This window comes from Nipponia nippon, unplaced genomic scaffold, assembly GCF_047370975.1.
Source record: "Nipponia nippon isolate SJK-2023a ecotype South Korea unplaced genomic scaffold, ASM4737097v1 scaffold_1, whole genome shotgun sequence".
Taxonomy (NCBI): domain Eukaryota; kingdom Metazoa; phylum Chordata; class Aves; order Pelecaniformes; family Threskiornithidae; genus Nipponia; species Nipponia nippon.
This window is the reverse complement of record NW_028262290.1, coordinates 9,069,057-9,096,177: the sequence shown is the minus strand read 5'-3', so window position 1 is coordinate 9,096,177 and position 27,121 is coordinate 9,069,057. Positions and strand designations below refer to the sequence as shown.

At 40.3% G+C, this 27,121-nt stretch overlaps 1 protein-coding gene across 1 annotated transcript in view; it reads left to right on the top strand.

The window, feature by feature from the left end:
* TG (thyroglobulin) overlaps positions 1–27,121 on the top strand; it is a 158,754-nt gene that overhangs the window by 64,027 nt on the left and 67,606 nt on the right. The window contains exons 36-41 of the mRNA XM_087733838.1: positions 9,914–10,048; positions 11,154–11,318; positions 13,234–13,456; positions 17,127–17,220; positions 21,922–22,081; positions 26,871–27,070. Coding sequence (XP_087589964.1) covers positions 9,914–10,048; positions 11,154–11,318; positions 13,234–13,456; positions 17,127–17,220; positions 21,922–22,081; positions 26,871–27,070 — 977 coding nt within the window. The remainder of the gene's footprint in view (positions 1–9,913; positions 10,049–11,153; positions 11,319–13,233; positions 13,457–17,126; positions 17,221–21,921; positions 22,082–26,870; positions 27,071–27,121) is intronic.

Here is a 27,121-nt window from a genome sequence, read left to right as displayed (position 1 = left end):
TCAATCTTACAGTACTCACGTGTTATTTTAAAAGTAGGTGGATCCTCATAAAAAATGAAACTTAACCACTGTCTTTCAGGGCTTTGCATTTATTGTCCCCTAAAAATATATGCAAATTGTCAACAGCTACAGGCTTCCCTGATGTGTCCTTTCCAGAAATACACAACATATCTGCTAAATACTGCATGTAACGGAAAGAAAGCAGGTTGACTAGTCATTAGATAACTCAATTGAACCCTCAGGTTAGACTGAAATTGAGAAGTCTCATCCATCTCTGCCCTTGATTATCTGTTTGATCTGAGCAAATTTGTTAATCTGTTTGTGTCTGTCTTTTCTTAAACCATATGCAACTGGGCTTGCAGGAGATGGTTAATATTCAGTATTGAGTTCAGAGTTTATTACTAACCATTTCATCATTGTATCTATGACTACTAGTCATTATCATGTTCAGAAAATTTGTATTAGTAGTAGAATTTGTGCTTTTACAATGATCATTTTACTGTAATAGAAAACATGTATCTTTATAGGTAAACAGAAATAATTTTTGTGTGAAATGCTGGAAGGAGCTAATGAGGTAATGTGTAGGTTGGGAAATTCAATTCCTTTGCAAAGTATTTTTCCCATGGCATGTAGAAAACTGCTTTACTAAAGCTTTCTTTCTCCCAGTGTGAAGCTTTGTAGTAATTTTGTCATTTTCCTTTTATGTTTTTCTTGCATTCTTAAATCTAGGAAAACAGTGACCTAAGCAGCACTTAATGAAATTAGATCTTTCTTTCTGTCATTTGCTTTTTACTCTAAAGACTGCTCAGAACTTAGCCACAGCAAGTGAGGTGCTCATCTTACCCTTAGTAACAATCTTGACCTATCACAACCATTTCCAGGTCAACTTTCCAAATGCAGAGCAACTAGGGAAGTCTCTGGTTTGCAAAGGTCTGGTTAACCACCCAAGTGAACAGAGCCTCCCATGAAGAGGCAGGATTCTGGATTGGAGTGGTTGTCCTGATGACAGCAGTCAGGAGAAGTTACTGAATTATGAGGAGTGCAACTAGCATGGACATCAAATTAGCACTGGTATCCTCTAGTCTTTGTGTCTCTGACACCAGTGTGTGCAGCAATGCATTCAAAATGCAACTGGGCACCATCTGTCCTTCTTACGTTCTGCCTCATTTTGACAGTAAAAGTACCAGCCTGGTTATTTAGGTCAGATTGCTATCTCTGTCGCATTGTCAGAGGTTTTGGAAAATTTTCAAAAACACTGTTTCCAAACTCTTTATGATTATATATGTTATATTAATACATGCTGTAGAAGATTAATGGGTTTAGAATTGGACATCACAGAAAAGCTAGCAGTGACTGAATTTTCTACATTGTGGTGTTGCTTGTACATGGGGAAAAAAATTAATACTGTGACTCCTGTGTAGTAGCCAGATGATGAGTGTGAGAAAATGTCACTATTGAAAGGGCACTGTTGTGAGTGTGCATATATATGGATGTGTGTGCATGTAAGCATATATATATACATACAAAAAATATATAAAACTTTCCATCAAAAGATCAGAAAGATACTTAAATTTTAATACTTTGCCAGAAGGCTCTGTGAAATAATGAAGTTAATGTTATGTCCAATCTAGAGTCTGAGTTTATTGAAGCACAATTAAGGCCTATATTTTAATAGACAGTTAATGCATTTGCCTCGTTTTCTAGTTAGCCAATTTGCAATGCTCAGAGCAGTGGATGTTGTTGATGCTGTCTCACATAACATCCTCAAAGAAACTGATGAAGTAAGGTCTAGGTAAATCAACAATGAGGTGGACTAAATGCTGGCTAAACTCCTGGGCACAGAGTTGTAATCTAGCTGGAAGCCAGTCACTGGTGTACCCCCAGAGCTGATACTGGGGCTAATACTGTTTAATGTCTTGAATAATGACCTGAACAATGGGACAGAGTGCACTTGCAGTGAATTTGCAGATGACAAACTGTTGGTTCAAACTAATAGAACTATTGGCTCCTTTGCTGTCTTTCCTTAGGTGGTCAGGAGAGCAAGATTTGCAAGCTGAGGTAACATCTTACATTAGCTGATTTATATAGTTGTAAGAAGGTGCATTTTGAGGAATCTGGGACATACTGCAGGAGGCCAGATTGTTAAATACCAGCTTCTCCATTTCTACCGCTGTGGAAGGATGTCACTTCAGATTTGAGCATCTCTGAAGAACCAGTGGAATCCTTCTGCTGTGGAGATGTCGAAGTGTTATTCTTTAATTAAAAACAAAACAAAACACAAACAAACCTGTCAAGATTTTCCATTTTCCCCATGAATAAGCTGGAGAACACTCTTTAAAAGAAAATTTTATGGCCCCAAAACCATTTTCTGTGTCTGTTCTACAGTGAAGCCAGCTCTCCCAGTGCTAGATTGTCTTTCTTTGAATTGTCACCAGGACTTAATGTGTCTCAGTTTCTATGTTATTTAAACTCAGAATGTCACTGGTTGTGTTTTGTTTTGTTTTGTTTTGTTTTAAATCTTGCACGTACAATCTTTAACTGCCCAAAGTGAGCAAAGGACAGATAGAATGATTTAACTTATCCTAATATCTGCCTGAAGGCAGAAATCCTTGAGCCAAGGAGCTGCAAGAGGTACTGTCCAGCCCTGTTAGTCCCACTGTACACAAAGGGGAGTTCTATTGCAGTCATTATAGGTTTAAAAGATGAAAATTTGAGACCAAATGCTTTTGTCTTACCCAAATAATTTATTGGAGCTTCTTTCACTGAAGCTCTCCCTAAATAAATTAAGCAAAACCATGTATTTGTTTTCCTTCTTTTTCCCAACCTGGGCTTTTGAAGACGTTCATAAGCAGAAATCTTCATAAAACCTCTAGTGTTTTGAATCTACAATGGCAAAAATAATTTTCAGTAGCAGCTTCCTTTCATGCGCAGTCATAGAGCAGCCTGCAGCCACCAGGAAAATTAAAAAAACCCCAAAACCCTTCCCCATGTCTCAGGAGAGACACAGCAAGAGGGAAGGCATGAGGTCCTCCCTGTTGATTGCCTGGTACCAGATCGTTCATCCAGCATCCCATTGTATCCCTGTGATTTCTTTTGACAGCCTGAGGTTCCCGTTTGCTTTCCCCAGGTTACTCTCCCTACAAGCAGCACTGCTAAGCATTTCTAACACTCATTACATGCCTCATTAGTCTGCAAATAAGGGGAATTAAGTGCTCCATAGTGCCAGCAGGTCACTGTTGTCTGGCAGGAGGGAGGTGAGCTGCACGCTGTCCTTAGCGACTTTTACCTGAATTCTTGTTGCTTTGCCGTTGCTTCAACGTCTTTTGCCTATTTTTATTCTTCCAATACCCTTTGTGATACAAGATTAAACTCTCCAAGTCATCTTCATCACTAATCTGTAGTGTGTTTAACTGAATGTGTGTTTTTTGTCTTTAACTAAATGAATACTTTTATTTGTACTTCTATCATATGGAGCAGAGCATGCTCCTGCTGGTCGGTTGTGACTTCCACGTAGTTTCTGTTATCTGAGAAATAATGCTTGAGAAATAGATAGCCTGAACAGACTGGGAAAGTCCAACTTGTTATGTTTGGAGCATTTTTTCCCCTGAAGAAGTTAATGTGCTGTGATGACACTGAGTATGGAACCGTCTGTGGCGAGTTTCAGGTATGATCTGTGACCTTTAACGATGGGAGGACAGCTGTTATTTTAAGACTGCCTGTGCTGAAAATGCTAATATGTCATGCTGCAGCCTTGGTTTACTTATGCTAGTATTTAAATAACAACTCCGCTGAGTTGTGTGAATAGGGAGGAATGTTACGTAAAAGAGAAAATAGTCAGGTCTCATAATTAGGTTTGAGATGGAACTTTCTGCAGCCAGCTGTAAGATACAGGCAGATAAGAAATTTTTTTATGAGAAATTAGGTATTGATATTTTATGATTGTATAATGCTGTTATTCAAAGGGTTTATGCACAGAGGTTTGAGCTGTGGAAGTTTTTATGTCTTTCCAATTAAGACTGAAAGAAGCAAAACAATCTATGAAACATATTACCTGGCTTTTTAGAAGGAATACTTGTGCTACAAGCAAACTGGAGAGCCTGCAAATATTCCCTTGCATGTGGAAGGGAGGAGTGACACTGATGTATAACTTCTGTTTTTGTACTTTGTCGTGAGATTTATGAATTGTATACAGTAATTATCCAAATTTTAATGAACATTTGTTTCTTCAGGTTCCTCAGTTTTAAATATGATTTAGATTTGGCAACTGCTAGCATGACAATGGCCTTTAAATGAGGATCTCTGCATGGGACTGCAGAGCGTATACAGATCATATGGGCTTCATGCCCACTCCATCCAAATCAAGTAAATCATTGAGAAACCACCAAGGCATATGGATGTAATGATCTTTAGGCCCTTCCTGTTTCTGCCTCCTGTGATCCCCTAATGATTTATAGCTGTTCCCTCGATGCAGGGCTGAGTAGTGACTATGGGATTTTCCGACGTGGGAATAAATTTCCCATTGGGCTATCTTAGCACATGGAATATTTCCATTCTCAACAGAGATGCTGATGGTAGTACAGGTGCTGATGTAGCTGACTTTGATGATTAATAGTATCATTTGTCTTCCTGCTTTCCCACAATGCTGAGCGTATGTCAGAGAGATCTTTGGTGTGAAACAAAGACAGCCTTTTTTATCCATCCTCAGGAACTGATCTACCATGCCTCCATACAGCATATTGGACCTCTGGTATAGAATTACTCTATTATTGGTCTTAAGTTCAATTTTTATTCTGTTTGTAAACATGAGGATTTTAGCTTTTTGAAAACAGCTTATTTAAAACCTGGATAAATATCTGGTACATTTTTTAGTATTCTGTTACTATGCCATTTACTATAATTTGCACTACTGAAGGAGGCAGAAAGTTTGCATTTAACATGAGCATAGCAAGTTGGCTCACTGCTGAAGGCCATAAATAACACATTTGTTAGTTTGTGACGTTTGTCTGAGGTGTGATTATAGTTATTATGCAGCAGTTTTAAGAAAATAACTTATTTTGAATTATTCAGATCTCAGTGGATGGACAAAAATGAGAAGCAGCTATATTTTTGAAAAAGTATATTTTCTGCAGGTCCACTCTGAGTTGGTGATTTGCTGGTTTTGGAGATTGTTGGTATACAAACAGGTTAGCAGTCTTCATTGGAAAAAACCTCTGAACGCTAGGAATATAAAGCACTGAGTTCAGTCTGTAAACATGTTTTTGGCTTGAGTCAGGACTATTAAATATAGCTCACAAATTTCAGAATTAAGATCACAATTTGTCTTTCAAACATAAATTAGGCATACTAGACCCAGACATCTGATTTATGTACCTCCTTAATCTCATGTTAACCTCGTCTGATTATATATACCTCCTCAACTTCAAGAATTTTCTTCTAAATTTAACTTGTTATTTTGTTGCACTTCTGTATCTCTGTTTCCTTATATCAAAGGTCAAATTTTCCAGCAAACTCAGAACTGACCTCTCTTTCCTTCCAATGAAGCCAGTGATGAAACTTTTGTTGATTTTATGAAAAGGATTTTATAGTGCCACTGCCTGTGAAAGTGGGAGGTTGAACTCTGTGCCCCCAGGAAATCTATTCCAGTCTTGTGATCCTATGACTTGAGTGGGAACAGAGTAAGGCCAGTGTGAGTCCTTTTGCAAATCCAGTCTTAAACCTTGCCTACCCAAACAAGAACATCTGGAAGCAGGATACTCTCTGTATGGGACATCTATAATTTTGCAATAAAAGTTACAGGGCTGGCTGGATTCAGAGTGCTGTAATTATCCAATCAAAACATTTGCCAAAATGTGGTTTGGAAGGTCAGAGCTTAACCTATATATAAACCAGAAATGTCTTCCAGCCCATCAGGTGCACTATGCATTTTCAGTAAAGCAGTGCCAGTTTGTAGCTGTGTGCCTTGTGAGAGCAGTTTCTAGGCGAAGTAAGTTTAGATCAGCCGTGGAAAGTTCTGTTTTGCCCACGTAATGAAGTGGGTGTGTGTGGCTGCAGGCATTTCTGGACCTGCTGCCAGGAGAAGGGAAGAAGGAAACAACTAATAGCCAAAATCTCTTTCTCAGCTAATGGCTGGCTGGCAATGTCCACAGTGGTGCCATGGAAGGAGCTGGGTTAAAGGGCTATTTTCTGTCATTAAAATAAGCATTAGTGTTTCTGCATTTATCTGCATCTGGGGTGAGCTGGGCAGAAGATCGGAAAGGGAAAACACTGGAAGTCTCAGTACATAAATCTGATCTGAGATTATGAATGCTTCATCCAGGACTGAGAATGAAAAAAAACCCACAAACTCCAAACCAACCCCCAAAACAACCCCATGTGGGTAGTGGAAGGTTGCAAGAGTCACTTCTGTGAGATTTGGGGTGAAGAATAAGCAAAATAAAATGTGTTTTAGGTATGAATGTATGAACTATAGATGTTTGCATCATGAGTGGTCACTCTTGTGTGCCTAGCATGGGCTGCAAAGTGCCCATTGTGTCTTATATGTATTTAAAATGAATGTTATTAACTTGACTCTACCCCACATAAAGGGATAAAATAAAAATCTTTTAATCTAGAAATAGGAAGTTTAGCTTGTGATCAAATGTAGAACACATTACATGCACCTAACAATGGCAGTGTGCGCTCACAACCTTCATTTGAGCACCTTCAAAAAATTTTAATAATGGTAAGGTAGTAAACCTCAGGGAAATAGATACAGGAGGCAAAATTCAAGTGTCAGAGGTTTAAATCCAAGGAATTTATTTTGCTTTTGTGGAATTGTTTTGAATTTCCTTCCTGAGAGAGTAGAATTTAGCTTAGCAAGAATGTTTCTGAATGTTTGACCTGTGGGCAAAAGGAGGCATATGAGGATTATGAGACTTGCCTGAGGTCACTCGGTGGGTCAGGGAAGCTATGGGAAGAGAGTCAGGCTGGTGAAATATTTTCCAAAACCACTGATACACCCAGACTTGTTGACTTACAATGGAATTCAGACAAGGCTCTTTTTTGAAAGAACCATAGCTAGTAATTTGAAGCGTTATTTCTGAACCTAGAGAGATTACTTATTCCAGTAGTAGGACCTCAGTTATTAGTACTGTACACAGTGCAAGATGGCAACATTGCTCTTATGTAAAAACAAAGTTTAAGTCATTTTGATTTAAAAAAAAAAATAAATCTGTTCTTGTTCATGTTTTCAGGAAAAAAAAATTAGAAATAATTGAAAACATAAACTGACAAGATATAATCTGGAAAAGTAAGACCTGGGGGATCTAGTAGTACAGGCAGATAATCTTTGGAGAGGATATAATGGCTAATTCTCCATCACTTACACAGTTGATTTCTATTTTTAAGTATCTTTCTAAATAAATGCCGCAAACTGTCACCTTAGATGTAGAGGCTGAAATTTTCTAACATGGGTCATGGAACAGGTCATATTAGACAGTTTTAAAATAGAGAAACCATTGTCAATATGAAATGTAGTAATTTCCAAATGACTAAAATCACCCTGTTCCTCTAAAATAATTGAATAGTCAGTACTTAAGGGGAAGAAAAAATTAAGTGCAGTGGGTCTGTTGCACCACTCAAGCTGTGATTGCAGGGTCATTGCTCGCTAGTTGACTCCCTCTGAATACAGTGCTGATGATGACTTTGCTACTCTGTGATACCAAGTAAGCTTGTGGTCTTTAACGTATAATAGTGCAATACCAAATTAACTTTCATTTCTACTTAGCTGGAGACTTTCAGCCTCTATCTCTTAAAAGAATTGCTCCCAAATGTAAAAGGAATAGAATGATTTTGAAGTGGCTGGAAAGGGCCCATGTGACCCAGTGCTGCTTTTTTGCCACTAGTTCACAGATGTGAACTAGGGCTGGGCTGTGTGGGAAGGTATATGGAGTACAGTAGGTCGGTTCCTCACCCATGCTTGAGGTTTACACTTCCTTGGGAAGGATTTACCTTGCAAAAGCAAAGACATTTAGCATCAACATAGAGCCCTGGGTTGTAGCAGTTACCCTGTGTTGTTATTAATTATTTGGAATACAATAATTTTGAAATCTAATTTAGTCATTGTTATTCCCTGCCTATTTGCTCAAGGATCGACACAACCAGGCTAGTCTGTGGTCTGTTTTGGGTCTTGGGTTCTCATCAACTGAACAAGTATGTCAACACCAGGATTTCCAAGTTGCAGGGAGGGCATGCCACAGCCCTGGTTGTATGAACCCCAGATCTCAGCTTCAGATTTAATGTTGAGTGGTATGGTCACAGCTGTCTTTCTGTGAGGAGGGGAAGGAAGGAAACTTTGGCCATCCTTGCAAGTCACCCATTTCTCAGAAGACTAAAAGAAATCTTTGATGGATTGAACAGTCACAACTTTTGCATCTGTGTGGTAAATGAACTCAAGCAGCAGGGCAATATCTGCTCACCAGGAATAGCAAGGCAACAGCTGACTCAGCTCTGTCCTTGCCCTACAATTACATAGAGAGGGTAACACCAACCTCCTGTTTAGGACTCAGTGGCCACAGCAGGGCCCTTTTGCTTTTAAAATATATTGAACTGTTGAAAGGAACTAAACTAATTAAAGGCCCATTCTTTCCCAAGTCTTCTTTTTTGCTTTCAGTGTACAAAATTGAGAGCCTGCAGATATTTTTGTCTGTTTGTGTTTGAGAAAAGAATGTTTGTGGCATTTTTTTAAAGCCACTGTGAGACAGAAGAATAATTTTTGATGAATACTAGAGTCAGTATGTATGTGTATATATACGCTCCCACATGTATATGCATGTGTACGTGTATATACGTGAATAAACTTGTCTGTATATATGTAAATTCACATGTGTATGTATACATATATACATATTTGTGTATATATACATATGAAATAGAATTAAATCTTAATTATGTAGCAGTTAAATGACATTAGAACAGTTCATAGAATTTCATGTAATTCTGTCTAGGAAATCAAATTAAAATGATCAAAATAGTCCTTGTGACCCTTAAAAAAAAATTCTGTAAATCTGTGAAAATTGCATGTGCTTCTGTGGGAGTTTGGTCGATTGCTTGTAAGGGAAGTGAAGACAAATAACATTTGCAAAAACCGTTGTCTCATTTTCACTTAGTCTGTAAGGTCGGGACTTGCTCTCTGTGTGTAGATGTACACAGTCGACAGAGAGATCACCATTTCAGCTACTCACATGAGGTTCCCTATGCAGACAACATGGACACCTGGCACATGTAATCAGTGGATTCCTGGGGGTGATTTGTGTTATCCTAAAGCAGACATCTAAAGCAGGATGGAGATATTGTATAGTAAAACTGGTTGTTCCTCCTGATAGTACAAGGAGTCTAGTGTAATTAACTCGGATGTAGACATCTACCTTTCAGGTGACTGAGGTGAAGCCTACCTTAGGAAACCAGCTCCTGTTTTAGATACAGATGTGGATGTCTGCTGGAGGTTCTGGGAGTGCTCGGTCACATTCAGGATCCTCTACTTGCTTTCCAAGGAATTAGTGTCTATACCTGCTCAGGAGCTCATGTGGAAGCATTATGAGCCATGTCTTTTAATGTAGTTAGGCCTGTTCAGAAAACTTTTATTTAAATCCGTTGGATTTACATGCAAACCTGGATAGAGCTGCTCCCAATGTATCTCTTTATTAACTGAATACATTTGTAAACCTAGTTGTACATGACCTCTGAAGATGGGACTGGACCCTCTAGTCAATCAGAGACCTTTGAACATTATATTTCATTTATTCCCAGCTGATCCAAAGGAAGGTGAAAGTCTTTCATTGGGGAACTCCCCAGTGCTTTTACTTCTATATTATTTTCCTCTGAAGTTTTTACTGGTTCTTCTGCTTATATTATTTTTGTATGGTTCATTTTACAGAGTATTCGGATATATGGCAACCCTTAAATGTATCCTCTGTCCTCATGGATTCATCCATCTCAAACTTTGAAGTTGTGCAAGTTAGTAGAGATATATCCAATGACTTCTCCACTGCCAGAGACTTGTGTCTATCCGGTAAGAAATAGCTATTCATAGCTTTACAGAAAATGCTGGCTAGTGAGCCTGAAAAATCAAGAACAGCTTCCCCCTCCTCCTTCTAACATAGATACACTGATTTTACTTATTTTTAAAGACTACCCCAATGTTTCTGAATTTGAGAGAAGGGATCTGAAATAGTTTATCTAATGAAAGATAAAATAGACAAAAAATGCCATACAGCGATTACATAATTTTGACACCTCTTGGATGCAGAGATCTCTTGCTTCTCCAGTCATTGTACAACTTGGAGAATATTGTAGTGAATAATTAAAGGGATGATGTCGTTATTTTGTAAAGAACAGTTAAGGGAAGCTCATTGAGTGAGGCAGATGGTAGAGCCACCTACCATTATCTAAAGTAACCTGCAGCTGTGGTGCGTGAGGGCAGGTTAACTGAGAGCTGGGATGAAGCAGGGGTTGGGCTGTAGTAACAACAAAGGGAATTGCTTTGATCAATAGCTTGACTAGACAGCAAAGAGTCTTTAACTTCACATGACTGGCAAATCCTCGATGCCGCAGAGTGGTAGAAATAAGGAAAAGTTCCCACCTGCTGCAGAAGATGATCCTTGGAATGGTCCCACTTTTTGCAGTAGATGGTCCTCACCTTATGAGGGTGAGCAGTGTAATTTATTGTTTTTTTCTTTTCCTGTAACTGTTCAAAGGAACCTTTCTAAAGGAAAAGTGTTGAATACCCACCTCTGAGTACAAACTGGGATGAGTGAGAGGATCACTTTTCTTATTCGGAAATCTTTCCCTGGGGCTCCCTGGGGAGTGTTTGAATTCAGCTGAGGTCCTCAGCACTTTATTAGAAAATGTTTTTCTTGTAAAACCTGTGATACCAGTTCTCTTGCTGTATTGCTCCTTTTTAAAGCCAATATAACCTTTTGTCCTTTGGCTATTTTGGAGAATGTTCTGGGAATCTGAGGACATTTACGTTCCATTATTGTGCCTTAGAGCTACTTCACATCCTTGTTTCTTGGCCTGTTGTAAAGCCTTTATTTTAAGCATCTTATAACAATGTCATAAAAAATACTTTGAGAATATATTTTTACCTGCTCTTTTCTTCACGTTTTACCTCACAGCTTGTTCAAAGAACCAGTCCTGTACAGTGGTTACACTGGAAATCCAGCCTTCAGCAGTGAGATGCCTTTTTTACCCTGATACGCAGATATGCACACATGGCCTGCAAGGGCACAGCTGCCGGGTTTTACTCAAAGAGCCAGCTACATATATCTATAGGAGACAAGGTAAGAGCAGGTTAAGGGTGTGGAGGAAGGAACTCAACTGTGGTGGCCTGTGCACAATTCTTGTGAGTGGAAGAGTAAGGAAATCCTCACTAGACATAAAGCAACATGGATGTCCCCTAGGCAATTGCCCATTGCTGTTTTAGTGGAGTTACAGCCAAGCGGGATGGGAAAATGTCCCCAGATACTTTTTACAAAAATGCATGAAATCCTAGCATTACCATCTAGTGTTGAAGCAGGTATAATAAAGGAAGTCTAGTCTATGAAAGATGTTTTGGAAAGTGCAGAATGGTAAAAACAAACAAAAAACCAGCAATGAAAGTCCAGCTCCTTCCTTTTCATCTGCAGATGTTTCTGTATGTTCTTCCTTTTAAACTCTGAGAATAACACAAGGCGTGTTGAAAACCCACTGTCAATTGAAAATCTTAAGGACCATCTCTGGACAAAACAAACAAACAAACAAAACCAAACACAAACAAGCAAAAACCCCTAAACCAAGATGAACTAATATTTTAAAGAAGTGAAAATGATTTAAGAGAGAAATAGAAGTTGTGTAGACTGGTAAAAATTCTATTGTTTGGCTATGTACTTACTTGTAACTGTAAGTTTTGTTGTTTTTTTCCCTTGATTTTAAAAGACACTGCTTTCTTTTCATGTAATACTGATTATTTCTTTTATTAGAGGTAATTAGAAAACAGGTAACAGTAAGGGGGAAAGGAAGAAATATTTCCTTTTCTCTTCACTGAAATTTCTGTGAAGAATTGTCAAATCAATGAGAACCTTCTAGATTCAAACTCAATGAGCGAAAAAGGGGTTTATCATTGTCAAGTGAAGCAAAATCACAGACTGAGACATAAAAGCTAGACTTGTGTGTTTGCATATTTATGTACAATTTTGGTTTTAGTCATGTGAGTTAGAATTTGGTTGCTGCCTATCAAATACATTGTTTTAGGAGAGAAATAGTACGAGGTATCACTTAGCTCTGAAAGTAAGGCATTACTAAGAAACCTCTTCTTTGGATAGATAGCCAATGATTCAGATAATCCTTATATAAAAAAGAAAAAAAATTTGGATCAAACTATAACCCCCTAATATTTCATAATTTTCTGCAAGCAAAAAATAAATTCAGATAGCAATTATGTTTGATCTAAAATGTAGATAATGTCATAAGTTCTGTGGAAGAAAATGGCAGTATTCACAATAGAGTGTAAGGCAAGAGATGGTGATGAAGGCCCTCTGGTACCCTACACTCTTGCATTCCCTTCTCTGGCATGTAGAAGGCACACATGTGCCTGACTTAAAGTGAGCACTTGCACTGGTGATTCCCGCTTCAAGAACAGCAGTCCCTACACAGGACTGCAGAGAATTTGGACATGGGTTGTGCTCATTGCCTTCTGTCGAAGCTCTTCTGTCTCGCATGGTGAAACAGCTATTGGAAAGGGGACTGAAGGTTGGACTTGATGATCTTAAGTGTCTTTTCCAACCTAAACAATTCCATGATTCTATGAAGTGCAAGTCTTTCCTGCTGAGAGCCCAAACCAATGAGCTGTGTGGTTATCTTTCCTCTCTCTGACTTGCTATAAATGTTTAAAGGTTTAACATTGTCCTTTTTAGAGCTGAAAATCTCTCTCCCTTTTTGTAGAAATGCTCAGATTTATATTCTAATGTGATGTCTGATCTGGAAGAAATGTTTCATTAAGGGTTTGGAAAGTTAAATGTTCGTATCCAGCAGCTAACATCTAGCATAGCATGAAGTATTTTATAGGGAGAGAATAACACAAATTTATCTATGTTTCATTTAAAGAAGTGAATTAGACACTTAACAATTTAAAATTAAGGGAAATGGAATTAATTTTCATTTCTGAAATGGTACTAACTTGAAAAAGCAAATTATTTTTCCTCTGTTCCCCCCCAACAGATTTATTCCTGCCCATTTCTGAATTGGATTTAACCCCATCTGTGTACATCCCATCCCATGGAGATCTGATGGGCAAATCCCAGGTGATCCACGTTGGCTTGGAGTGGAGAAATATCAGCCAGTTCCTGGGGATCCCGTATGCTGCACCTCCCCTTGCAGAGAGGCGCTTCAGTCCTCCAGAGCCATTTGCTTGGGTGGAAACCTGGAATGCTACTGTGGCTCGGTAAGAAAACTCTTTGATCATCTGCAGACATGCTTGTTCTGTCCAGGTATATGAAAGTAGCTGGAGTGATGACCATGATATTCATGTCCTTTCTTACAAAAGAACCTATAGGGTACAGATTAATACGAGTTTGGGACTTTGTTTAGCAAAAAGAATAATTTCTCTGTCTATATGTGAATGCGTGCAAGCACCTCAAGAAAAAAGGCAGATTCCAGTACTTGAGTCTATGCATAACTCCCCATTGACTGTCTGCTGTCAATCCATTTTCTTTCTGTGTATTTATACAGGTATTTATAACACTTATACAAATACATTTTGTTCCCGCTGAGCCATAAATTTGTAGAGTATTTAATCAAACAGGGGCGCTTTAACACTGATGTAACCAGAAGCTGTGGGCCTCATACAGAAATTCTCTGCCTGGTAGTGTCTAGGAGATCAGGCTGAAGGACCCAGAGAGTCTTTTCTGTCCAAAAACTATTAAAAAGCAAATACTTGCTAAATGGCTTAGACAGAAGTACAGAAGTTATAAACATTTTAGGTAATGCCTTAAGAGGAAATGAGTGCTAGGAACTGTATTAGCAGATGGGCTAAATTTCTCTTAAGTCCCTGTATCTAATGTTTCCCGTTGGCTGGCCCTGGATCTCCAGGTCTGTACAGGCATCACTGTTCGGTGAGTTTAGGTTGGAGGCACTCTGTAGACACAGCCTTTGCGTGCATGTTTGTGTTTCGTTTAGTCTTACGATATGCGTCTTAATTTTGTTGCATTGGGGAACCAAAATGACAAATTGTGAATGTGTATTTCTTAAAGAAAAGAGGGTTTGGGTGACACTACTTAGTATGTCTGTGCTGTGGAACATGTTAGGACAGTGGATTTCTTTTAAAAAAAACCCACAGCAAATAGAAATGCAGCAATGACAAAAAACAAGATACGAAAGTGGAGTGTTTTTTACAGGGTCTTTCTCACAGTGCATCCCTGCTCCACATAATAGAAAGCAAACTACAGAGCACACAAGACCCATTGTAAGTGAGTAAGCCATGCTGCACATGGACACAGGAATATGATACACGAGAGCTGGTACCCGGTCACATTCCTATCAATAAAAAGCAGACTGTTTCATGGCAGACATGAGGAGCTTCAAAGAAAAAAAAAAAATGATAGAAACATGAAACAGGAGATTGAAGGTGCAGAACAGTCAAAAGGAGAGAGTCTGGTGGAAGGACTTGGTGAACTTTCTGTAGAGGGAGTTGAAGAAATCAGGGCTGAGAGCTGAAGTTTAGCGACCCAAGAGCTTCCAAGGCAACTAATACGGACCTGAGGTCTATTGGGATCCTGTGTTATCCTTCCAGCCATGGATGGCCATGCAGTCCTGTTCAATTCCTAGCACTGGGAGTGGTCCTCGTGGTTAGTGACACACTACTTGAGCTAGCTGATCTGGCCAAGGGCTTACATGGTTAAGAAAATGATAGATTATGCAAGTGAGCTGGACGATGGCACCCTGCAGGTCTGACATTAATCACCGCCTGCTTTGGTGGAAATACACCCTGAGGATGCAGATTTAGAGGCCTGTCAGCTGTGTGAAAGCTGTATGGTCCCTCCATTACTCAGAATTTGTCTCCAGAGGTTTCTAGCAAAGCCTGTGACGAAACCAGTGAAAAGAGATGCAGGGTTATCTTGAGGAGTTGAAAGAGCATCTGGCCTTTGGTGGTCTCATCCTTCAGGTTGCACCTGAGTTGTGGAGGTATTAAGAGCATAACCACAGTAGCCACGCAGCCTCACATACGTTGGAGGGATCTGGTGAGAAGTGGCTTTTTGTTTCCTCAGGTGCACGGTGATGTTAGGTTAACACGCACACCATCAGCTCTTTGTGTTTGCAGCCACAGTGTGGTGTCTGCTAGAACTTTAGTAAGAGCCATCTGCCTCTGTGGTCTCTCTTTGAAGATCTGGTGTTGCAATGAGCAGCCTGGCTGAGATTTTTGAAGCAATTTAGGGACCTTAATTAACCTGCTCCCATCTTTTGAATTCTCAGTGCTTTCTTAGGCCAATGAGGAACTTCTATAATCTTCTGTTATTCATTTAAAGTTAAAAAAAAATTCTTTGAACTTTGCACCATGAAGGCGCGCTTGGAGAATCAGAGGGACCTCACTCTGTGTGTGTATAGAAAGTGTTGACATCTGTATTTTTTAGGATAGAGTCCTAGAGATATTGGTGTTGCACAATATTTGCATATTTTTGCATATAAGAAAAATATTAGCACAGTGACATTACTGACAGAAGAGAAATGTTTATTTATCAGCTTGGACCTGATAAGAGACTTTAAAAAAAAAACCAAAACCAACCAAAAAAAACCTGTCCAGCTGTTGGAGTCTCCAGCTGCTGGAGGAGCTGTGGACTTGCCTCAGCAGGTGGCAGCCTTTCCCCGGAGTCGGTCCCGGCGTGAGGAGATCCTGGGAGCTGGAGGTGCTGGGAATCTTGATGAGCTGCTAAAAAAACCCCCCAAAATAGCCATGAGCACGGGTGATGATTCCTGATGCCCTGTGGAAAGCTATACGATTAAAAGTGTCAGACCTGTTGTCCTGGCAGGGTTCCTACCTGGGAATTTGTATTTTGTCTGCCTAAAATAGCTTTAGTAGTTTTGGTTGGAGATGATATGCTTCTCCACATCAATGTGAAAACTATTGAATGATATCACCATCCTAGGAACCTCCCTTATGGAAAGATGTTGTAGAATTGCATTAAAGCTGGTCCTTTTCCATGTAGTTTTCTATTAATTTTTTCACACCTTCAGTGTAAAATTTTACAAAGGCATTAAAAATGATAATTTAGAAATAATTCTCTGAGATATTACTGTCTTTTCCATAGATTCTTTTGGCTTCTTCCCCAATAACTTGTGATGCTTTTCCATAACTCATTACGTGATATAAATATGTCTGTGAAGTAGAAGGAACTGGCTTCAGAATATCTAATATCTGAACTGCAAAAGTCATCCACTTGATTCTTGTTGTGGAGAGAGCTCGAGCATATAAATCTCATACAGATGATGGCCAGAAAATTATTTTCTGTACGTGGCTGACTGGCTGAATTCCTATTGAAAGGTTACTTTTAACATTGCTGGGCACTGCTAATGGTCTGCTACAATGATTAGAGCAAACAGATTTTAAAAATGTGTTAAAATTTTAAACTTACCATATTTTCCCACAGACCATTAGAAATGAAAATAAATACAAATAAATGGAGCCCACAGACTATTAGAAATTAAAATAAATAACTGACATTTCAGCAAAAGAGTGGATTACATAGGTGTGCAGGCAATAGCAGGGGGACACCTATGCCTGAGACCCCCAGTCCCGCTCCTCTTACATCTGCTGCTAATTTTGTGCAGTTTATGTAAAGCGTGAGTTTTCTGAAGGCTTATTTTCAAGTTCTAATCTTTTTAAAATGAGGCTGGTTTTCTGAGGGAAGGATTCTAGACATGAAAATACAATGTGTTTTTTTCATTTGTATGTGTGTATACAAACCCACTAAGGTATAGGTGGGCATACTTTTAAACGTGATTGAGATCTACAGATTTAAAGATTTCATAAACTTAATGCATCAAAATATAAGGAAATAGCAGCAGTGGAAAAAGAGTACAAGTCTTTTTATTGTAATTTTCTCAATCTGTGTCTCTAGGGCAGCTTGTTGGCAGCCAGGAGATGGAGAGGCCCCGTCATACTCTGTCAGTGAAGACTGCCTGTACCTGAACGTCTTTGTTCCTGCCACCACTGTAAGTAGGAGATGAGTCGAAGTTTTTTGTAGCTGAGCACTGTCCCTTTTCAAAGTCGTTTTAATTGGCATGAATGATTGTTTTTCATGTGGTGTTCACAAAGCCCTGCAAGGTTAAATTAGGCACGTTTGTTTTTACTGGTGCAAGAGTATTCCCTACAGGCTTTCAGTGAGCCATGTTTGGGTAACTAGGAGGGTAGCAAATTAAAAAGAAATTAGCGAGATACCAAGAGGGAAACAAAGCACAAGAAGAAGGTAGCAGCAAAGGAAGAGAAATTAAGGACAGAAGTGGCAATGTCCCTGAAATTAGACCGTTTGTCCAAGAGATGATAATGCATTACAACACGTCACATCAACACCACCATTCGAGCAGCAGCAGACGGGGTTTTTTCACCTTCATCTTTACTGTTCCCCTGTTGACATCCGTGGGAGCTCTGTTGAGGAATGAGGGTAGCAAGCAATGCTAGATTTGTGCCCAGCTCGCAGAGCATAAAAATAGATATTTTAAAGATGACGGGGCAAATGGTACAATCTGAGAAATTGTTATTTGAAAGTTCTTGAATTTCTCATTCTCAACAGATATAAAATGAAGCTTCAAGTTAAAGCCAAACTCAGATGACTGGCCAAATCCCTGGGGGGCTGGGGATAAAGATGCTGAATAACATGTTAATCCCAGAGCACAGGAACAGAGTTTTTCTTTCCACTGTACTGGTTATAAAAGAAATCTATGAGTCTGTCATGCTGCACATCTGGAAATAGCTGGTCTAGCTGTCCGACAGCAGCACACAGTCTCTTGCAGGTCCTTTTAATCACAAGAAAGACCAGCAGCCTGTTTTCTCCCTGCAGCACCAGACTGTCATACTGCTTTGAGTGCGGTCATCGCTTATTGAAAACATCAGGTCACTGTCCCAGGCAGCTTGCCATCTCTGCCTAAGTGCTGCTTTCAAGATAGCTTATTTGCAAGCATTGTATTTTCCACCATCTGATAGACTAAACTGGCTTGTCTTTTCTCCTTAGTGGTACTGAGAACTGAATCCATCCTGTCTTTTGTAGATGTGTAAGGTAGAAGTAGGACCGGTCAAGTCAATCAGTTTCACATGTGTGAGTGTAGCCCAAGAGAGAACCAAAACTTCTGTTTTTGCAGAAGTAGCTGGGAGCAGAAGGCATGGCATTTTCCTGTTTCTTTTTGTGGCAAGCTCTATTTTTTACTCACACACAGAGTTATAGTTATAAGTTTTCAGCCCATGGAAAGTTAAATTAGCTAGTAAATACTGAATATAAAACCTCCTGGAGAGCAGCGAATGCAGAGGTCGTTCAGGAGCATTTTGAGCCTGAACAAGAGCACGGTGCAGGGACTGCTGCCTGTCACTGAAGGACTCTTTAAGTGTCAAGCAGTGAAGAAGGTGAATGACATCACTTCATTTTGCTTCCATAGCTACATGTACCACATAACCCTCCAAATAAAACTGGCACTTCTGAGAGACTTTTTCCACCTATAACCATCACCACCTGTCACACTAGCAAAGCAAAGCTGTGCTTCAGCTTGATTTGCAAAAGGTTCGAATGTAAGATCAAGAGTTGAAACTCCACTAAATAAGAATAGAAAGTGTACCTTCTCTCCTCTTCTCCCATCCCCTGCATGTGTTATTCCCATCCTTATCGCATCATCCCTGCTGGTCTCAATTCTTTACAGAGCAATATTATACAGTAGTAAAAACACTTGAGGTTGCCTGGCTCAGTAGAGTTTAAATCTATTCCTGCCAAGTAGCTCATTAAGTGTTTAACAGACGAATAGAGAAGATGATGGTTCTGAATATCATAAGGCCTTTCAGACTTCCAGCTGACTTGCAGCTTCCTGGTGGATGCTGAACTTCTTTCCCCCTTGAGGGTTTGCACATGGGACCTAAGCCCCTACAGGCGTGAGACCACGGTGGAGCTGCTGGGCTCCCCAAAAGACATCCCCCCACTAGCTAGGCCGGGGAGCCATCTGACCATGTCCCTGCTGGAAGTCTTTCCACAGATTTTACACCTCAAACCGTGGCTGTCTGTGTTTTGTTGCTAAGGATGGAGCAAAACCCTGCACTGGGCAGTTGCCATGTGGCAGCCGTGACCTGTCTGCGAGGACTGTGCTGGCCCCACTCTGCCCAGCATTGCCCCACGTGTGCCCCACTGCAGCCTGGCATTGACGCTGGTGGTGCTGCATTTCAGCCTGGTACCAACTGGTGGTGGGTGAAGAGACTGGCTCCAGCAGGCTTTAGTTAAGGTCTTGCATTTCTTCTGCATCACAGATTTAATTGCAGTATTTGGTTGAGAACAAGGCTTGGGGGAAATTCACTTATATTCAAAATAAATTATCCAGCAGCTAATGTACAGTAAAAAATTAATTGGCTACCAAATATATATATAGATACACAGGTGGTATAAAATATCTCATATTGTGAGGCATAGTTCAATAACAGCATGAAAATAATTGTGCTATGCTGTTAAAATGGCTAACAAGAAATGGGAAGGCAATTGCATTAAACAGCCTTCATCTAAAATGCCCAAATCCATGAGGTCTGGGATTGAAATCCCTTGGAATTAAACCCCAGATTATTTTTCATGATAGTTTACCTTTACATAGGAGAAGGATCTGTCATTGCTTGATGCAGACTAGAAATGGGGATGCTACCTCCAGACACTTGGCACAGCCCTGGTGCTAAATCTTCCCCCAAATTGCTCCATATCTGTTGCATCAGGGTTTATTTTGCCATTTTTTACTTTCATCTTCCACCTATGCCTTTCTTAAGCTTTTCGTCACTAGAGCATTGGGTAAAGTTGCTCAGTATGATGTAATATACAAGTTACAGGGCAGCTGGATGTCATGGTGCTATGCAGGCTGTGGACACATGGGAAATGCCTAGTTGGAACCTCAGGCTTAACCATGCTGAGCTGAGGGGATGGAGCAGACTCAACATGTTTAAAAACATTTTATCTGACATGGCTCAATGTGGTTGTATTTTAGAATGAATTTTCATGTGAAAACAGATTCTTTCATTTTTTTCTTTGCCCCATCTCTCTGTCTGTGCTGCATGCAGTGCAGAAATGGGAACCAGGGACAAAGCACTGTGAATTAGGCAATTTCTATTCAGGAGCAGAAGTTCCTGAGAGAGAGCAGCATGTTTCAGTGCTTGCAGTTTCTGGGGTTTTCTTGGTAACATTGTTGTGTTCACAAGAAGCCTCTGAAGTGGTTCTCTAGATAGGTAAGTGAGGAGTGCACATAATCATGACAAATTAAGGGCAGCTAAGGGGATTTTGCTGCCTATCCTGTAATTTTGCAAGAGGCTGCAACCATCACCTCTCTGCTGCTTCTCCTGTACGGCCAGTTGCATTTTTGCTGCAGATGTCCTTTGCCAGAGCAGATGGGACTTCTGTGTTTAGCTAAGCTCCATTCAGAAAATAACAGCAACAGAGCCCAATGCCCTCTAGCTTCAGGGAAAAACAAACCTCAGATGTACTTTGATGCTGCTGCAGGGGCCACTAGCCCTTCTTTGAAAAACACCAGCAGCTGCCAGAGCAGAAAGTGGGTGGGTGTGCGTGACCCGCTGCTGAGCAGAGGAGAGAGAAGCCTCCTTCGGGATAGTCCCAAAGCGGGCAACAGGGGATGAAAGTGCTGAATGGAAAATTGAGGTTATACTTCGAAAAAACTTTTTTTAGCATTGGAACAGGTTATTCTGCTTTTTTGCAGTGGGAAGGAAAAAAAAAGAAAGCAAAAATCTAAACAAAACCCCTCCCTATGTTTCAGTCATATTTCTTCTGAGTGACATCTTGACAGAGCTGTAATCTGCTGGTAAATGCTGAGGTCTCCTGGGGCAGTTCTGCTTTTGTGCTGCTCATGCAGCAGCAGCCAGGCTACAGCCCTGCTGCGTGTGCAGAGAGTCCACACATGGACTGCTGCTTTGGGAAAAAGCCTCTGTTTCTGAGTGAAATCGGGTGACTCTGCAAGGAATGCTAACGTAGGCAGCAGCCTATCATAGCTCCTGCCCATCCCAGCAGTCCTGCTGGGCTTTCTCGGGGCAGACACCCTCTGTGCTTCATGAGAGGTGAGTCTCTCCTATGCAGAGACAAAGTCCTCTCTGCAGGACCCCTCTATATATCTAGTAGGGGAAAACCTGCATGGGGATGGAAGGAGCAACGAGGAGCTCTTGCCAAATGAGATTTTTGAGACTAGGCAGTGTTTAAGTGCTGAAAGCTTGAGAGTAGGAAGCAGCCCTGCACAGCTGTTGAGTTAGTCCTGCTCAAGATGAAGCAACCCAACAGGCCTTTTCCTTCTCCTGTTTCCCACTTGTTTCAACTTGTCCTGTGTGTTTGTATAAAGCAGACACGTTACGGCAAAGATGAGCCCACCACATGCTCAATGACCAAGTCCTCAGGATGAGTGCCTTGAGCTAACCTGGTAGAGTTGTTGGCTGGTAGAACACAGTGGTGCCATTAAATCTTCTTTATACTGGACATAGTGTCCTCTTTAATGGTATATAGGTCATTGTGGACAATTTAGCCCTAGAATTTCAGACAGATGGCCAGATATCCCCTCATTATGGTCACTGTTAAAGAGCTATGAATGGCTTAGATAATGTTAATGGGAAAGATGCTTGTGTTCTCATTGGTGATCTACAAAAGCAGTTGGCTACAAGGAATATTAACCTGGTGGTTGTCATGGCAGGTCAAAAACATGTCAGTGTTGCTGTTCTTCCACAATGGAGGGAGTTACAATGCTGAGGCGGGAAAGACAACCATAGATGGATCATACCTAGCTGCCATCAGTAATGTCATTGTTGTGACGGCAAACTACCGAGTTGGTGTTTTTGGCTTCTTTAGTACTGGTAAGTCATGGATTTCTAGAACAAACACAGCTATGGGCTAAATTGCATTCTGTAACACTTCTGTTTCTATTTTTATAAAATTATTTTTTAAAAAAGGTAAGTTATTTTTTTAATTTGAGGAACCTGTATCTTTCATTGATTATTTTTGGGGGGAAAAAATGGCCAAGAAATGGTGGGGACTTGATCTGAAGAGAAATGGGAGAGGCTGGAGGCAAAGTGACAAGAAAAAAAAAAAAACCAAGCGTCTATATCAATGCACTGGCTAGACTTCTGTTCGCAGATGAAGCTGTGGATATTGAGTTTTGCAGGCACACACAAAGATAGGTTAGGCATTAAAATTCCTGCTAATTTCAGTGACCTGTCATTGTGGATATGGTTTTCAACATCTCTGATTTCCAGCTGTTCCATCCATGAAAGTTTTCTAATGCTCTGTTGTGCCTGTGTCAGAGTTAGGGAGAGACAGAGAGGGATAACTGCAGGTTAATGGTAAGAAGGCCATGGAAGTATGGAGAGTATAGCAAGATGGGTGGTTCCACCAGGTAATTCAGCCTGACTTCTCTTCTGAAGGACTTGGCATGTTTAATTAGAATTCTGTTAGCCCCTTTTACTGTCCTGGACGTGACTGCACATTCGCATGTTCTGTGCTTGCCTCCCTTCCCCATACAGTAGTGTAAAGGACGCTTCTGCTCTCCTACTGCCTCCTAATGTCAATTGCCATTAAAAATTATACAAATTCCCATTACATAAAGGATTTTATCTTGTGCAAAGAGGCACATGCACATGAAAATGCACATTCACATCTCCCTAAACCTTTGTGATAGTGCCATCTGGTCTTTGGGATTGTTTTTTTCATTTTGCCTTTTATTAGATTTGCCTGTTAAAGCAAGTAAGGAACAATTTTCTTTATACCATCTTTCAATTCTGGCTGGTACACGGGAACTTAAGGTAGAGAGCCATGGAGAGAAAATGCAACAATTGCAAGTGGAGTTCTGGCTCCATTGGTCCAGTGGCAATCCTTGATCTCTCTAGTGGACATTTTAGTACCTTTATAACCTTTAGGAGGTTATATTTGCCATTTTTGCAAATACCAGACCTACATACTTTGCATCATGATTCTTTTGAGTATTTACTGCTAGTGATGCTGGGTGGATTTTGCCTAGTTTGGGGTTATAGCTGCAGCTATTGGTTATTGTTTCCCTTCTTTGTTTTATGGTTTTGTTCAAAGCTTGCTCCCGGCAAAGCCTGTTTTTCATTCAGTAATTAGAGAGCTGGCACTACGAACTCCTTACTCATTTAGATATGAAGTTGGTAATAGTTGTACCTGGGGAAAGAACCACTGTTTTCATCAGTGCAAACCAGATGCTTATGAAAGTGATACCATTTTGGCTAGAGCCAAATGCAGTGTGGATACGTGCTGTGCAAGCTTCCATTACGCAGCACTGCCCACGCATTACCCACTAACCTCGTTCAGCCCTGTGAATCTCACCTAGGTTTCTTCCTAAGTGGAAACTGCTAGCTGGGCTGAATATTGTATAGCAGTATTTATATGATGGTCCATAATTTAGGGATCAGGAAAATTCTCCAGCCTCTTTTTCCTAGGGATCTGCTCCCATGTCCCAAAGAGTCAGTGTATGAGCCGAATGTACCAAATTTGTATTCCTGCAAACCTTCAGATAGAGGTGGTTCATTACGAGTAGGGAGTGTTCAGGGGCCCCCTCCTTCTCTGTAATGTGGAGCTGCAGCCAGGGAAAAGTGCAGTCTTTTCTGGCCTCTTCCCCTTTGGGAATCCTTGGTGTGCATTTGGGAAAATCCTATTGCTTCAGAGGGAACTGGAGCAAGTAGGAAAAGCTCTTTGCAAGAGTCATTGAAGCAAGCTAAGAACCACATTCATGGGAAGCCCTAAAAGTTCTTTCAGTGTCACACTCCTGTCTCCTCTATGTCCCCTTTAGTCCATGTGGGGGTCATGAGGTGGGGTATGTTTGTACCAGGCTCCCTGTCAGCATGGATTGTCAGTCATACCCATTCTGGTGAGCAATGCTCCCACTGCAAGATCTATTCTTTGGTCCACCACAGGTTGGTGGAGTACCTCTGGCTCCTTCTCTACATGACCAGTAGCCACTGGGGATTTTCAATGAAGGTTATCAAGCTGGGTCAAATACTATAAGGCTTTTTCTCAAGACTTAAACTAAATCCTTAATGATATTCCAAGGATGTTTCCATTCTTACTGAAAGACTTGGACAAATCCAGGTCCTTTGGAAGTTTTGCCATCAGTTTCCTGCCTTGGCAGGAGCTCACCCTTAGGACTGTGGGGACATTTGCAGCAGGACTGTTAGACGGTCCTGAAGTTACAAGCAAAAGTTATGATTGTGTGAGCAATATCAGTTTCATTGTCCAACTAAGCAAAGTGCTGAATCCTCTCATGTTGACTTGTTATAGATTGCAAAACTAGAAATGAAGGAGTTAAATGGAGATTTTCGGGGATGAAGGGCAGTGAAAACAATTTCCTTTTTTTTGTTTGTTTGTTTTTGTTAGTTCTGCAGTTGTTTTGGTCTCTCATTGACAGGGCTTTTGCAAGCAAAGAGCTCTTATTCTTCTAAGTATAAAGGGTGTTTAATATAATTTGCTGTCACCCATTCATGTTGCAAAAGCAATGCACATTCTTACTAGTGCCTTCACCTCTCGCTTTGCATGCAGAAAAGTTCAGGTGAATTGCCAGTGATATGGACGGCAAGAGTATGGAGAAGACAGTTATGTTTTTAGGCCTGATTCTTTTAAGAGTCCACAAAGTCATATAAAACAGGATGATTTTCATGCTTAAATTTAGCACTGTTGTTCTTCTCCAGTTTAGTAATAACAGAAATGCATATGTATGTCCTTATTTGCTTCCTTCTGAACACTGGTTTCTTTTCATTCTCCTGTGGTCCTCAGTAACGTGATCTTTTCCTGCAAAAAGGCAGTGGAAAAGATTCCTGGCAGACATGTGTCTTTTGGTCTAACTACCATGAACGTCCGTGCATGCATCTGTTCCCCTGTGTGGTACATTTCACAACCTGGCTGTGGTTTTTGCCAGGGCAAAAGGAACTGGTTATATTTCCCTCCTCAGTCTTGTTGTTTAGTATACTGGTAGTGAGGCACATTGTGTGGCTAAAACATTTTCATTGATTTCACTTCCTCTAGAGAGGTCTCACAAGGCATGCAGCAAGCCCTTGAAATGAGGTTTCCTTTTTAACAGGGTAGAGTGGGTTTATTGCTGGATTAAGAACCCTGGGAACTGGTTGTGGTGTGCAGAACAAACTAAAAAAAACCTAAAAACTAACACAGGGAAAGTTTTTCCTCTGTTGCTTCACTGGTGTGGCTTGGCCTGATCTTCTGAAGCTATGGTTATAGGTGGAAGGTTGTAGTTTCTGGAGCCATTTTGTTCTTGGCTGTCCTACTGAAAGGGCACTTACAGGAATGGCTATTGTGATGTGGGTATCCGTAAGATCTGCAAGGTTATTAATAATCTGGTCTCCTTTATGTTCTATTCTGGTGCTTAAACTGGTCTCTATGATATCTCAGTAATTCATTAAGGCAGGCATATGGATATCTACTACAGGATGTGTGCTTTCAATTGCTCATTGCCTGAGACAGGGCTACCTGTCCACGAAGATGCAGATTTTTATTCCGCTATCTGTACATTTCGATTCACTAGTTTCTGAGCCTACCCTTACTTTACAATTGTACTATTTGGTCTTGGCAATGGAAGAAACGAATAGTTTCAGCTGTGTTTCTATTCCTGGCTTTTTTGTCTTGTCTTGGTTTTTTTTGGGTTTTTTTTTCTTCCAAGTTTTAAATGTAGAGAATTTAAAATCATTAAAAATGAATGGCTCATGGATTGAAAAGAAGCAGACAGTGAATAATCATTTTCTATTCCTTTCTTACAGACTGTGTAGGAATTACTTTTTTCTGCTTTTGTTGATATAAAATTAAGCTTGCCTAGAGATTTGCATCATTAGATGCTTTCAGCATTAGTTTCCTATTAATCAAAGTATCAGGTTACCACTGGTTGGTGTTGAAAAGAAAGTAGTCTTTTCAGTGGTGATACCTAAGCATGGGGAGTGCATGATTAATTATTTTTCTTTTGTTTTCATGGGAACAAAAATATGAATACATATAAATCAGACCTCTATCAGTTAGACAGGTCAATCTCAAAGGATATATATGGAAATATTATAAATTATAAAATAATATCTGTACATGTGTAAAGAAATGCAAGATGATGTGACTTATAAATGATTGGTCAGACAGGGTAAATGTAAAAGGGATGTAGGAAGCAAACAGATGCAATTAGGTGTACTCCGTGGAAACAGTTGATGATCCTTATGGGTCCCTTCCAACTTGAGAATTTGGCAAACACACTGATTTTTTGTTTACTTTCAATTCATTTTAAGATAAAGCTACTTATGTAGAAAAAGAATCTTGTGACCTTAATTTATGGATACTTAAGCCTGGATTCAAGTCTCCTGCCATGAGGTGTCCAAATGAAGCTTAGAAGTAGGAGTTATTTTTCTATCATCAGGACAGACAATTAGGCACCTCCAGGGATGCCTGGTGGTGTGGTAAAAACTGAAATGGAGTCAATCTGTGAAATGATGACCTTGGAAGAGACCACTTCAGACTTTTAAACTCTGGTATCGTTTTTGTCAAGGTTCAGCTGAAAGAGCTGCTAAAAATGTAACAGTTAATCAAAACTTCAAATGTCTATAGTTTTATTCCTTTTCAGACCTATATATTTATTTTCCACAATAGATTCTCCCGAGGCCAGTGGAAACGCTGGCCTTTTGGATCAATTGGCAGCTTTGAAGTGGGTGCAGCAGAACATTGCTAGCTTTGGAGGAGATCCAAGCCGGGTTTCTTTAGGAGCTGACCGTGGCGGGGCAGATGTTGCCAGCATTCACCTGCTTACCGAGACAGCAGATATGGACCTCTTTAGGAGCGTGTTGTTGATGGTAAGTCCCATTCCTGCCACTTCAACTTCATTGTGAAAGGATGTTGTTAGG